Source organism: Schizosaccharomyces osmophilus, chromosome 2 (assembly GCF_027921745.1).
Source record: "Schizosaccharomyces osmophilus chromosome 2, complete sequence".
In the NCBI taxonomy this organism is placed as follows: Eukaryota; Fungi; Ascomycota; class Schizosaccharomycetes; order Schizosaccharomycetales; family Schizosaccharomycetaceae; genus Schizosaccharomyces; species Schizosaccharomyces osmophilus.
In genome coordinates, this window is record NC_079239.1 from 2,893,675 (window position 1) to 2,906,208 (window position 12,534).

At 38.1% G+C, this 12,534-nt stretch overlaps 4 protein-coding genes and 1 non-coding gene across 5 annotated transcripts; 1 reads left to right on the forward strand and 4 right to left on the reverse strand.

The window, feature by feature from the left end:
* Nucleotides 1-55: 55 nt before the first annotated feature.
* med7 (mediator complex subunit Med7) lies at nucleotides 56-1,189 on the reverse strand (the record flags this gene model as incomplete). The annotated part of the gene is made up of 2 exons (XM_056182593.1): nucleotides 56-892; nucleotides 950-1,189. The coding sequence occupies 2 exons, from the start codon at nucleotides 1,187-1,189 to the stop codon at nucleotides 56-58; spliced, it is 1,077 nt and encodes a 358-aa protein (XP_056038816.1).
* A 989-nt stretch (nucleotides 1,190-2,178) lies between these two features.
* On the reverse strand, nucleotides 2,179-6,044 carry doa10 (ER ubiquitin-protein ligase E3 Doa10; the record flags this gene model as incomplete). The annotated part of the gene is made up of 4 exons (XM_056182594.1): nucleotides 2,179-5,708; nucleotides 5,760-5,833; nucleotides 5,886-5,924; nucleotides 5,971-6,044. The coding sequence occupies 4 exons, from the start codon at nucleotides 6,042-6,044 to the stop codon at nucleotides 2,179-2,181; spliced, it is 3,717 nt and encodes a 1,238-aa protein (XP_056038817.1).
* A 590-nt stretch (nucleotides 6,045-6,634) lies between these two features.
* Nucleotides 6,635-8,742, reverse strand: rli1 (iron-sulfur ATPase involved in ribosome biogenesis and translation Rli1; the record flags this gene model as incomplete). Its single annotated transcript, XM_056182595.1, has 2 exons — nucleotides 6,635-8,359; nucleotides 8,683-8,742. 2 exons carry the CDS (start codon nucleotides 8,740-8,742, stop codon nucleotides 6,635-6,637), a joined length of 1,785 nt encoding a protein of 594 aa, XP_056038811.1.
* Nucleotides 8,743-10,346: 1,604 nt separating this feature from the next.
* Nucleotides 10,347-11,495, forward strand: sam1 (S-adenosylmethionine synthetase; the record flags this gene model as incomplete). Its single annotated transcript, XM_056182596.1, has 1 exon — nucleotides 10,347-11,495. One exon carries the CDS (start codon nucleotides 10,347-10,349, stop codon nucleotides 11,493-11,495), a length of 1,149 nt encoding a protein of 382 aa, XP_056038812.1.
* A 708-nt stretch (nucleotides 11,496-12,203) lies between these two features.
* On the reverse strand, nucleotides 12,204-12,275 carry SOMG_20192. The gene has a single exon. It is a non-coding gene; the product is annotated as a tRNA-Pro (tRNA).
* Between the last annotated feature and the right edge of the window lie 259 nt (nucleotides 12,276-12,534).

Here is a 12,534-nt window from a genome sequence, read left to right on the forward strand (position 1 = left end):
TAATTTTATCACATCTATGCAATCCTAACGTAGCAGCTTTCCAATGTTTGCGATATCAATTTTCAAGAATACTCTGTAACTCGCGTAGTGACACTTCTATTTTGGCGTTTTTTGCAGTGTCTTCTTCATTTAATCCTGAAGAAGTGCCTGCAGCATTCGTATCATAACTGGTAAAGTCGTGATTGCTTTGACTGGTCGAAGATTTAACAGACGCAATAAACTCTTTTTGCCGTTCTTCATCAAGATCCAAAGATTGAAGTCCTTTTAGAGCATGCTCGATCTGAGCATTATGCTCATTCAACGATCGAATTTGAGATTCTTCATGTCCGAGTTGTTTCTCTAATAGCATAAGTAAAGACTCTCGTGCTTGATGAGGCCGATACTCATTGATTAGATGATGCATGTTGAGCAAAATGACTCTTATATTTTCGACTTTTTGAGGGAATTGCTCTGGTGCTTTGCTCATAATACCTAATATTTCTAAGAAATTAAGCATTAACGACGTTGATAATAGCTGAAGTTCGTAGGCTCTTCTAGGAATTATGGTAGTACCGTCAGGCTTGAGGCTTTCTGCTGAGTTGGTCAAATACTCATCTTTCTTCTCATTAGCAGAAAATTCAGGACCATCGGCATTTTCCGTTGCGATGTCTTTCTCTTTATTTTTATCGTTTCCCTGTAAGAAATTTCCATTTTCGCTTGCATGACTCTTTTCATCATTTTTGGATTGAGAGGCACCATCATGAAACTCGTGAAGGCCGGCATGCCCATGACCATAAACAACTCCACTTTTCGGATTATATTCGACTGTTTCTATTTTATCCTCTTCATCTTGTAACCCTTTATACAATTGAGAAATTCCAAAATCCTGCAAAGAGGGTATGACATTTTCCAGCTATTTCATCCATTAGTAGGAATCACACAAGCAAACACTAAATTAAATTCTACTTACTCTCCAAGTATCTCCAAACATCAGATAAGTTCCAGAAGTAGGACAGGCAGGTACCTTGAAAACCTCTGCCAGTTTTTTGTCTTCTTCTAATGTCTCATCCCTGTTTTGAGCAGGCGCTTCTCCTTCCTTTTCTGTAAACCTGAATTTTACCTTCTCAAGATTTTCCTTTGTAAACAGCTTGTAATACAATGGAGGTGGAGGAAACGCTGAAAACAATTGTGCACCTTCCGGTCCTTGCATCTTTTTTAAAACGGCTTCTTTAAATTATTAAATATTTCGCAAAAAGTATATTGAATATGTTATAGATCACTAAAAGTAAAAATCATTACTTGCACATTAACTGGAAGTCTAGCAATGCTAAGTGTGGAAATGAAATTTGGCTCAGGTGAAGTTCATTATTCAAGCCTTTTACATGAGCAGTACATGAATTTTTGTTTACCCTGAAAATTAAGGAAATCAAAAGATATCTTTTAGAAGAAAAAACAACTGTACAGTCAGGCAATATATAGTTTGACAAACTTATATTATCGCGGAATTATCGAGGTACAAATCGTAGTATATTTTCCTAGTAAACCGTATACCGATATTCGTTACCTCTTATGCAAAAAGTGTTTATGCAAGAAAAACAGAATAAAACGGGATTTTTTAAGATATTTGAAGGATTTCTTCTTTACTTTGATTATTTTCTACCTTTGAAGCGTTCTTGCGTCTCGATCTATTCCCATTTAGAGCGATTAAGAAACGAAAAGTGCCTTGGGCATCCTGCCCTAAAAACAATGGTTCGTACTCCTTTTTTTTTATGATTACAAATGGTGAATGCTAGAAAAAAAAAATAAGCTTGACTATATCTAAGCTTCCAGCTTAGAAACGCAACTGTTGATGGTCAGCTTAGATGACGCTTTACTGACTGGAAAAGAAAACAAAAGAAAGACCAATGAAGCACAATTCATACCAATCTTAACAATATCCATAGGAATAAATTCGTTCTATTTACATAGTATTAGTGAAAAACAACTCAATGCAATATTTAAATTATGCAAGATAAAATCAATAAACCCACTTGCTATATTTTGACAAAGGACCTTTTATAAAACTATCATAATACCAAATATTAATGTACATTTTTTCAACATCTGATTCCTTGTTCCCTAATTCTCTATTTTACTCTTGTGAAAATATAGAGAGTAAAGAACAAAAAAATCGTCCATTTTTTATTTTTATTTTACTTTTTAGTGCTCTGAAACAGCTGCCGTTGAGGGTTCATGTTCATCATAATTATGCAGCCTCGATCCTACCATATACATTTCATCGCGGATACCCTGGGACCATTTGCTGCTCAGTTCTGTCAGACGACGACAAATCACTGCTAAAACAGCAAACCCTAAAAATATTGGATGCATCATGCGATAAAACTCTGTCTTTGAAAACATAGGAAGGACTGAAGACAAGAAAGGATAGGTCAAGTAAGTAAGCAAACTTGGAAAGGTAACTGCCAATATCAATCCACCAGTGAGTGGTAATACGTATACAGTCATCAATTCTTGGATTTGAGGATCATTTGGATCACGTCGAGCTTCTCTTAAAGCCCTGGTTAAAGCTCGGTCTTCATTTGAGGATGCAAAGTAATACAGAATACGAACCACAAATAGTCCAATAATCCAGCTTTGTAATGCATCCACAGTCAAAGAGCCTTTATTGAACAACATTCTGAATGGAATAAAGACATATAATTCCCAGACTGTGCCAGTCAAAATTGGGAGAACAACAAAAGCAAAAAGATACAGTGTCCCCAATTTACCATAGTTAATCAAAACACGTTTAAGATGTTCTATTTTTGCATATTGACTGACTCGCTGCATAGTGCCCGTGTGACTAGTAATGTAGTACACTGAGTATACCGGGAAAACTAAAGCGCAAAAACCAATGATATATGTATACAAGTCATGATCAAAAGCAGAAGGGAAAATTGCTTTAAATAGCACACGTCCGAGAGACAAGGGGAAAAATACCAAAGATACGGTTGTTAAAACGGACACTAACCAACAGAAAAAAAGTAAAGCAATCAAGCGCTTATAAAAATATGGCGGTGCATAGGCAGTCGTATAATCAGGATTGTCTTCAACTTTCTCTTTTTTCTCAGGCAATTGGTAGCCATCCTTTGTTATGGGTATCAACATAGTACCTGAATGAACGGGAACAACATCCTTTGATGGACATTTTAGAAAACATCCATCAAAAATTAACCCGTCTTCTGAATCTTTCTCGTTAGATTTCTCATCATCAGAATCGGACTCAATATCCGTTACTTGTGGTTTACTAAACAACCTGCGAACGAATGTCAATTTCTTTCCTTGATAATATCCCTCTTCATCCTTGAAACGTTCGCCCATAACATACGACGACAAACGTAAACCTCTGCACAGAAAACTTATCAGCGAACGCCACACAAAACGCATCAGATCCATTGGTTTAAAAAGCTTTATACTAACATGTATTAAAGCCTGTAAAGCCAACAAATCAATTGGTGCCTCAAAAACAACTGGTTTGGTGGTAAACTTCAACGGAAACACCATACCAGTCATTTTCAAAATATGAATAACGCTACCGACACATCCCAATATAAAACTAAAGTAAAGAATTGCACTAAATCCAATCTTCTTTAGCTGAAGGAGCATGGGTTTCTCCAATATTTCTCGAATTGGATGAAACTGAGGATCGTTGGGGTCTCTCAAGAAAAACAAAACTCCAGGACGAACAATCTTTCGAATCATCGATATAAATACAGCAAACTCAAACATAAACGTTATACCTATAAACCATGCAAAAAAGGTTGCAGGGAACGGATGGTCCGACATAACATTACATAAAATTTCAAAAGTCATGTTTTTAAAGGTTCCAATCAAGCAAAGACTTAACAGAATGCCGCAAAATATAGGAAACACAACTAATTCTATAGAAAATATTATAGTAAACTTCACTATAGAACCGCATTGACGTAGGCCCTCGCGAAATGCAAGCTCGACGTTTCGAATTTGTGGATCCTTAAAGAGAAATTGTTTCCTATTCAAGTATGATATTCCAAGGGATGAAAATAAGCTATAACCAACCATCAATGTAAAGACACGGTCAACAGGTCGTGTAGAGTAATTTTGAATGAAGTCTTTTAACAATTTGGCAAACATATGAGAGACGCGAAAGACAGGGAATAAAGAAAATGTCTCTATAAATTTATTTTGCACCGTGCTCAAGCGGAATGCAAGTATACCATTGAAATCACTCAAAGAGTAGACTTTATCATGAAAAAATGCCGTGAAACTTTGGATTACTTGGTCGTATGACATATCGAAAAAGCTTGATACACCAACAGAGTTTCCAAATGAAGATGCACCAGGAAGTTTAAAAATCAACTTCGACAAGTTAAAAAGACCTCCGAGTGTCCAATCCGAAATAGTCCCTAAAATAACCCAACAAAATGTTAAGACAACGGTGGGGCGTTGAACAAAGAAGAGAGTCCACTCCACAAATATTCTTCCAGTCACATAAGGCACACCAATAACAACAGTCAAAAATATGGATACAACAAAAGCGATCACAAAGCAATTTTGCAAAAATCCTAAAACTGGACCACGAAGACCAAGAAACTCAAAAATCCCATCGAAGTCATCAGCATCATCAGCATGAGCAATTTGAGCAGCACGGGCAGCAGCATTGACGTCCTCGTCTGCCACAGCTTCGTTTTGAGCTTCTAAGACAGCATTTCTAACAGCTCGGTTATCGAGATCACGAGCATTGTCAATAACTGGTGGGCCCGGTCGAACCTCGCGGACACTCTCAGGAAGCTCGGGCGCATGGTTGTCTTCACTTTCAGATTCTGAAGAAGTCGGAGAGTTCATTGAGGACTCATCAGCAAATGGATTCAAGTTATCATTGTTATGTGCCTCGGCCAAATTCGTAGAAGATGCTTGAGAATGAGGGCCAGATCCGGGAATAGGCTGTATACGATTATATCCCATGGTATCAATTCCGTCAAGAGGCCTTTGAGGTGCAAACGGATTCACTCTTGGGTATTGATCACTTTCTGGGAAATCATCATCTCCATTTCTATCAGGAGTGTTCACCATAGTGTTAGCAGCATCCCGGATATTATTCTCAAGCAAGGCAAAGCGACGGCGAGCACGATCCAGTTCTTCGATTCTACCATTACGTTGAAGCTCTTCATTACGCTGGAGTTGACGCTCGCGCAAATTATCCATTACAACAGCGAGCCTTTGACGAGCTTCGTGTACTTCACGCATGTTTCGGGCAGCGGCTTGGTTGTTTTCGTCAAGATCATTAAATTGTTGTCCCTGTAGTTCATCAACCACATGAACTGCATTTTGCAAAACCCATTCACGAACAAGAAAAGCAGTGATTAGAACGAATGTCACAGAAAATGTCAAAACCTGTCCTTGAGCTGTGCTTGCAATTAGCATATTCAAACGAGGTATAGATGTAATGGAAGATATAGATTCAAAGTAGCCAGGCGCCCTTTGGCCATGAATTGTAGTTACATTCGCATTTGCAGACGCAAAAGTGTAAGCATCTCCTAATTTCAAATTTAAGCTCCAAACATATTGTAATAGTAAGGGAAGCAATACGGTCCAACAAAATAATGCTAATAAAACCCTAGAAATAAAAAACAGCTTCTTCTGCGTAGTCACAATAACTTTTTTGCAAAGTACAAAAAAGGGAATCGATTGGGGCATCCTATCCGAATAAACTAGCCGTATTAGTAAAGGAGCTTTCACCAACCAAATTAAGAAATACATACTTTTCGTAAATCTAAATTGTGACTTGCACAGCTCACAATGCTTCTTTTTACTATGAGCTAACCACTCGACCAGACTATAATTGACTGTTAGCGCGAATCCACTTCATACCCAAATCCCAAACGTACCATTCCTGATGAACATATCGAATACTTCCTGTGCATTTACTATTCATATTAGCTTACCAATGCTTGGTGCCTTTCCATTACATACCAAGGATGGAATAATGGTGAATCTTCGGTTCCTTCACACCGACAAACCCGACAGATCTCTTCATCCGAGTTCATTTTCGTATTCGAGTCCAATGGACAACAATACGCCTTTAAATGACCCTTTTAAGCAAGAATCGCTACAAATAGCGGACGAATAATGGCGATTGTATTTGGGAGAAGGCAAACCTGTCTGGCCTTACTTCTTCTCAACTCAAGATAACGAATCCTAACTCAGGCTCCTTAAACTAAAAAGGTAGAGTAAACAAAAGAACATATTGATTAATTGAAAGCTTAAACATCTTCAAGTAGAAAGATGAATATATTGAATTAATTTTTAAACGTAAATAGAAGGTTCATTTCTTACATTAACATGCCTAGCTTACTCTTAACAGTATGTACTCGAAACGAATTGCTATTAATCATGATATTAATCGTCTCATCTATAGCGAAAATGATCATTCGCAGACTATACCATTATCCTAGTATTTTGTAATTGTTTTATTAGAAAGTACAAATAATGAAAAAACTACAATCCTCAACATAAAAGGACACGCTTCCGTCTATTTCATATTTTATAAATCAATGAATTAACTCAAAACTTTTTACTTTGTCTTAAAATTTAACGAATAACAAATACTCTTTCCCATTTTTTTCCAAAAAACCCATTAATTTTCCAGGAAGAAGTAGTTACCACCAGCCTTTTGTTCCTTATCCATTTGACTTTCATACTTATTGATACGAGGACGAAGAGTGTTGGGATCACGACGGAAGGTAACATCCAAGTTTCTCAAGAAGGAGTTCATACCAGTAAGAAGAGATTGGGGAGGGTTACATTGAGCATGCTTGGAAGGTTGACCTTCAAATAGAACAACACGATCAGCCAAGTAAGTAGCCATAATAAAGTCGTGTTCAACAACGAAGGCAGTCTTACGAGAGTTGACAATGAATCTCTTAATAACCTTGGAAGTAATGATACGTTGTTCAGAATCCAAATAGGCAGAGGGTTCGTCAATCAAATATATATCGGCGGGCATACCCAAAGCCAAGCAAATAGCAACACGCTGCAATTCACCACCTGACAAATTGAGGACCTCTTGATCGATAATGCTGTCAATATTGAGCGGCCTACAAACTTCAGTTTGGAATTTGGCACTCAAGAAAGCAGAGCGGATTTTCTTGAAGAATAATTGTCGAACTGTACCTTGGAACTTGGGTGCAATGGTTTGAGGCTTCATACTGACCTTAAGTTCAGAAGTCTTGGCCATGTATTTGATAAAGGTGGTCTTACCAGTACCGTTTTCACCAAGCAAGACAACAATTTCAGCATCAGAGAAACCGCCAGCACCAATAGAAAGTTTGAAATCACCTTGTTGAATGACATGATTAGGGTAGTTATATTCGGCAGTCCTTTCACTTACAAATTCATCGGCAGCATCGGCCAAGCGGAAAGTCAAAGCTTCACTACGGAAACGCAAGTTTTCTGTGGGAATGTTGCCATCCAAGAAAATGTTGATACCTTCACGAACCGAGTAAGGCAATGTAACAACACCATAAACTGAAGCGACACCGTAGAGTACGCAAACAAAATCAGAGAGGTAATCCAAAACGGACAGATCGTGTTCAACAACAATAACATAGTTGGTGGTGCCCAGTAGACTACGAATGACCCGACCAGCCTTAAGACGCTGTTTAATATCCAAATAAGATGAGGGTTCGTCAAACATGTATACGTCTGCATTTTGAGTAGCTACGGCAGCAATAGCGAAACGTTGAAGCTCACCACCTGAAAGGTGTTGGACTTCACGATCCTCAAGATGCTTCAAGTCCATATGGCCGATAACGTCTTCATAGTTGTCATTGCTTGCACGGGATTTTAAAAGTGCGCCAACGCGTTTGTCACCAGCTTTAATGGCGCGAGGGATGTGATCAACGTACTGAGGCTTAATTAAGGCCCTGATGTTGTCTTCAATAACTTTAGTGAAGAAGTTTTGAAGCTCACTACCACGGAAGTATTTAACAATTTCAGCCCAGTCAGGAGGATTATCGTATCTACCCAAGTTGGGTTTAAGTTTACCAGACATAATCTTCAAAGCGGTTGATTTACCAATACCGTTGGTACCAACCAATCCCAAAACTTGACCAGGTCGAGGAGTAGGCAGACGATGAAGTTTGAAAGTGTTTGCAGCATAACGATGAGTGACTTCTTTCTCAAGGTTGGTAGGCAAATTAATGATATTAATAGCGCCAAATGGACATTTCTTGACGCAAATACCGCAACCAATACATAAGGTTTCACTGATATAGGCGATACGACTGTTAGGAGCCACTTCAATACACAATTTTCCGGTACGCACTACAGGGCAAGATCGACGGCACTCTTGACGGCATTTCTAAGAAGCAAACGAGTTAGTAAGATTCTTTGTAAAATTCAGGATGTAATAGAGAGAAAAAACTGTATATCTAACACGGATTCGAGAGTTCGAAACCAATTTAGTAAGAAGCTCTTAATTCAGTAGGAATCAAGGGAAGGCTTGTCTCACAGGACTAGACACGATATAAAACAAAACAAAACTATTCATTTGAAGATCCTTATGCATTCAACCTGTTCAGACTCCTCTCAATAAGGCATTCTAATAAAGAGGCGGCAAACAGACACGAATCCGGGCAAAAACAGAAGCTCTGAAATCTCCTTTCAATTTTTTTAAAAACATACCTTTGGTCTGCACTTGTCTTCGTTGACAATGGCGATTCTTGTCAGACTATTGCTGCTCATCGTGGTTGATAGTGCGTGGTTGGTAAAAGAAAAATTAGGTATTGGATAGTAAGGACTGAAGGCAGCAACTTGTACAACAGAGCCTGAGTGAGCCAAAAAAAAATAATTATATACAAATAAATTAAAAAAGAAAAGAAAGAAAATAATTAAAAATGAAGCAAAGTTTCATTTCTGAATGGAGACTTTGAATTTGTCATATATAAAATTTTCCTCTAGCAGAGTTAATCAGTGCTTGTAAGTTATTCAAACTAAATAAGAATTGAATTGTTCTTTTAATAATAAAAACCGAAATAATAATCACGTACATACAAGTACGACATCAATTTGACCTTTGACCTCCATCAATGCCTGCATAATCAATCGACAATCATTGCTGTTGTAGAGCTGCAAAAGGATCTTGTGGATTTCATGTTAAGTAAAACTCCTTGTCATACTTGTTATAATTAGAAAATTAGAAAAAGCAGGCATGTCACCAAACCTCTGTTCTGTTATATACACCAATATAAACAAGCTCAATCTGCCAAAAACGAATATGAGAATTTCGATGCAATTTCGTATGCACTCAATGGGGAAATCCACGGTATGCCATGACTACGAAGGATACATTTAAGAGACTGAATACTTTGCTTCAGCAGCTACTCGAACTTTCCAACAGGGCTTTCTTGGTATACCACCATAAGTATTCCTAAAGTTGGAGGTTGTAAGATAACTATTATGACATTGATTACTTATTTTTTGGTGAAATATCCGTTTAAAATTTGTTTCCACCCATTTCCTTCGAGTAATATATGAATATGATATACCCATTAGTATCATTACCAGAAGCAAGCAGCATATTTGAAGAAAATCATTCTCATTTCATTAATCCATTTGCTTAGTGGAAGTCTTTCAAACACAAAAGATAATTTACTACAACTTGACTTCTCTTTTGTTAAACCTTGCGATTGCATAATGGAGTGGATTTACAAGAGAGCGATGCTTTTCTTCATCGGTGAAAAACCGAGAAATTCTGTGCAATAAATACTTTGTTTTATATTTCTTAAAACTCTTCTTTATAACATAACGCTTTAGCAAGACATTGTTCTTTTTTCCTATACCCATTGAATGATTCCTCTCTATTCTCGATCGAAAGTTTTTATTTTTATTTCATTTTATCAAATGAAATATTTAATAAAAAACATTTGCAAAAAGAAACCGACAAAGTCTTCTTTTCTTTCACCAATATACTCTTTTATTTTATTTTATTTATTTACTTTGGTAATTACGTTCTACCGCTTTAAAAAAGTTAAGGCTATCTTTTTTTCACCGTATCAGTACTCAACGCAAGCGTGCGGTTCGATAACTGAATTGCCAAAACAAAGGCTACAATGGCGAATATTTGATAGCAGTCACAAGGGCACCGCTATCTTACTAGTATATATAAACCGAGATGGCTTTAGCAAAAATATAAGAAACGCGAGTAGCAAGGTCTAGGGTGGTATTCCTTCTTTTCTCCCCTTTTTTTTTTGATTCATAGAACCTATACCTGAAGGTATTTCCGTAACATTTAAAAACCTTTAATCTTAATTTTTCTCCGTTGAAATTTTCATTTTTCTTTCGTTAATATGGCTCAAACATTCTTGTTTACCTCTGAATCCGTCGGTGAAGGTCACCCCGACAAAATCTGTGATCAAATTTCTGATGCCATCTTGGATGCTTGTTTAAAGGAAGATCCCCTTTCCAAGGTTGCTTGTGAAACTGCTGCCAAGACTGGTATGATTATGGTTTTTGGTGAAATTACCACGCGTTCTCAAGTTGACTACCAAAAAATTATTCGTAACACCATCAAGACTATCGGTTACGACAACTCTGAAAAGGGTTTTGATCACAAGACTTGCAACGTTCTTGTTGCCATCGAACAACAATCTCCTGATATCGCTCAAGGTCTCCACTATGAGAAGGCTTTAGAGGAACTCGGTGCTGGTGACCAAGGTATTATGTTTGGTTATGCCTCTGACGAGACCCCTGAGTTGCTCCCTTTAACCATTCTTCTTGCTCATCGCCTCAATGCCGCCATGTCCAAGGCCCGTCGTGATGGCACCCTCCCTTGGTTGCGTCCTGACACCAAGACCCAAGTTACCGTTGAATACGAAGAAAACAAGGGCGCTGTTATTCCCAAGCGCGTTCATACCATTGTCGTCTCTGCTCAACACGCTGAAGAAATTTCCACCCAAGAATTGCGTACCGAAATCTTAAACAAGGTTATCAAGACCACTGTTCCTAGCCATTTGTTGGATGATCAAACGGTCTATCATATTCAACCCTCCGGCCGTTTCGTTGTCGGTGGTCCTCAAGGTGATGCTGGTCTCACTGGTAGAAAGATCATTGTTGATACCTACGGTGGCTGGGGTGCCCACGGTGGTGGTGCTTTCTCTGGTAAGGATTACTCCAAGGTTGATCGTTCAGCTGCTTATGCCGCTCGCTGGATTGCTAAATCCTTGGTTGCTGCTGGCTTGGCTCGTCGTTGCTTGGTCCAATTATCCTATGCTATCGGTGTTGCCGAACCCCTTTCCATTTTTGTTAACACTTACGAAACCTCCTCCAAAACCTCTGCCGAGCTTGTTGAGATTATTCGCAAAAACTTTGACCTTCGTCCTGGTGTTTTGGTGAAGAGCCTCCGCTTGCAAACTCCTTTCTATCTTTCCACAGCTTCTTATGGACACTTCACTGACCAATCTAAGCCTTGGGAACAACCCCATAAGCTTGAATACTAAAGAGTTTGTTGAACATATTTTTAACTAGACATTTGTCCGTTCTGTTGTGTTTGCTTAATATCTCCCCGTTAATTTTAGAAAAAATATTTGTCGGCTCGGGAAGTCGCATCTATGAGCAACGAGTTTCAATAATACCCATTTTTTGATTGGCATGTATTTTGTCAAAATCCTGATCACGTTTGACATTTGAAGAATCTAATCGACAACTTGGCAATCAGGTAGGCACAAATTCAACCTTTGTGTCTATGACTCCATCTCGAGGTTGATGAGGCACTTTACCCTTTAGTTCTTTGTTTGCATTTTTTTCATTTCGTTGTATTTCTTTAGGTTAGTTATTTCGGTATTGTGCCTTTGAGACTTTTTTATGATAGTTATATCGTCGTACCTGCTTTCAACTAGTAGGCCACCTTCGTTCTTGATTAATCATTTCAATATTAATTACCACTTATTATAATTTACTAAAATTACTTTGTCATGAAGGATTGTAGAGGCTGCTGCGGCTTGAAGAATGTTAGACTTTGGAATGGATTGTCCGCTTGACCGACTATGGAATAGCGTGTAAAGAAAAGAGACTAGAACGCTTGTGGGAGGAAGAGTATGTATAATGAAAATAGCAAGCTGTTTCGTAGAGCACAGCCGATACAAATTGCCTGGATAAAAAATGTAAAATGAAAATTCCAACTATATTTATTCTAGTTGCAAAAAGATGGGCTTCGAGGGGGCTCGAACCCCTGACCACTTCGACCCAAACGAAGTATGCTACCACTACACCACGAAGCCATTGTTGAGATTATAGGAAATGAAAACGTATATATGAAGTACCAATTTAAGTAAGGAATGAGGATCTTGCTTGAATCAGAAATGCAAGGACATTACAGAGCTGGCGTAGCAGGGTTGGTAAAATTCATAAAGGTTGTAGAATTCAAATTTCTTTTCTCGTAGACATAGGATTTCTTAACGTTTTGTTTACTGTTTAAAGAGGCGGTACGATAGAGCGGTAATCATATTTCTGTAACGTCATAATAATACAGTCCTATAT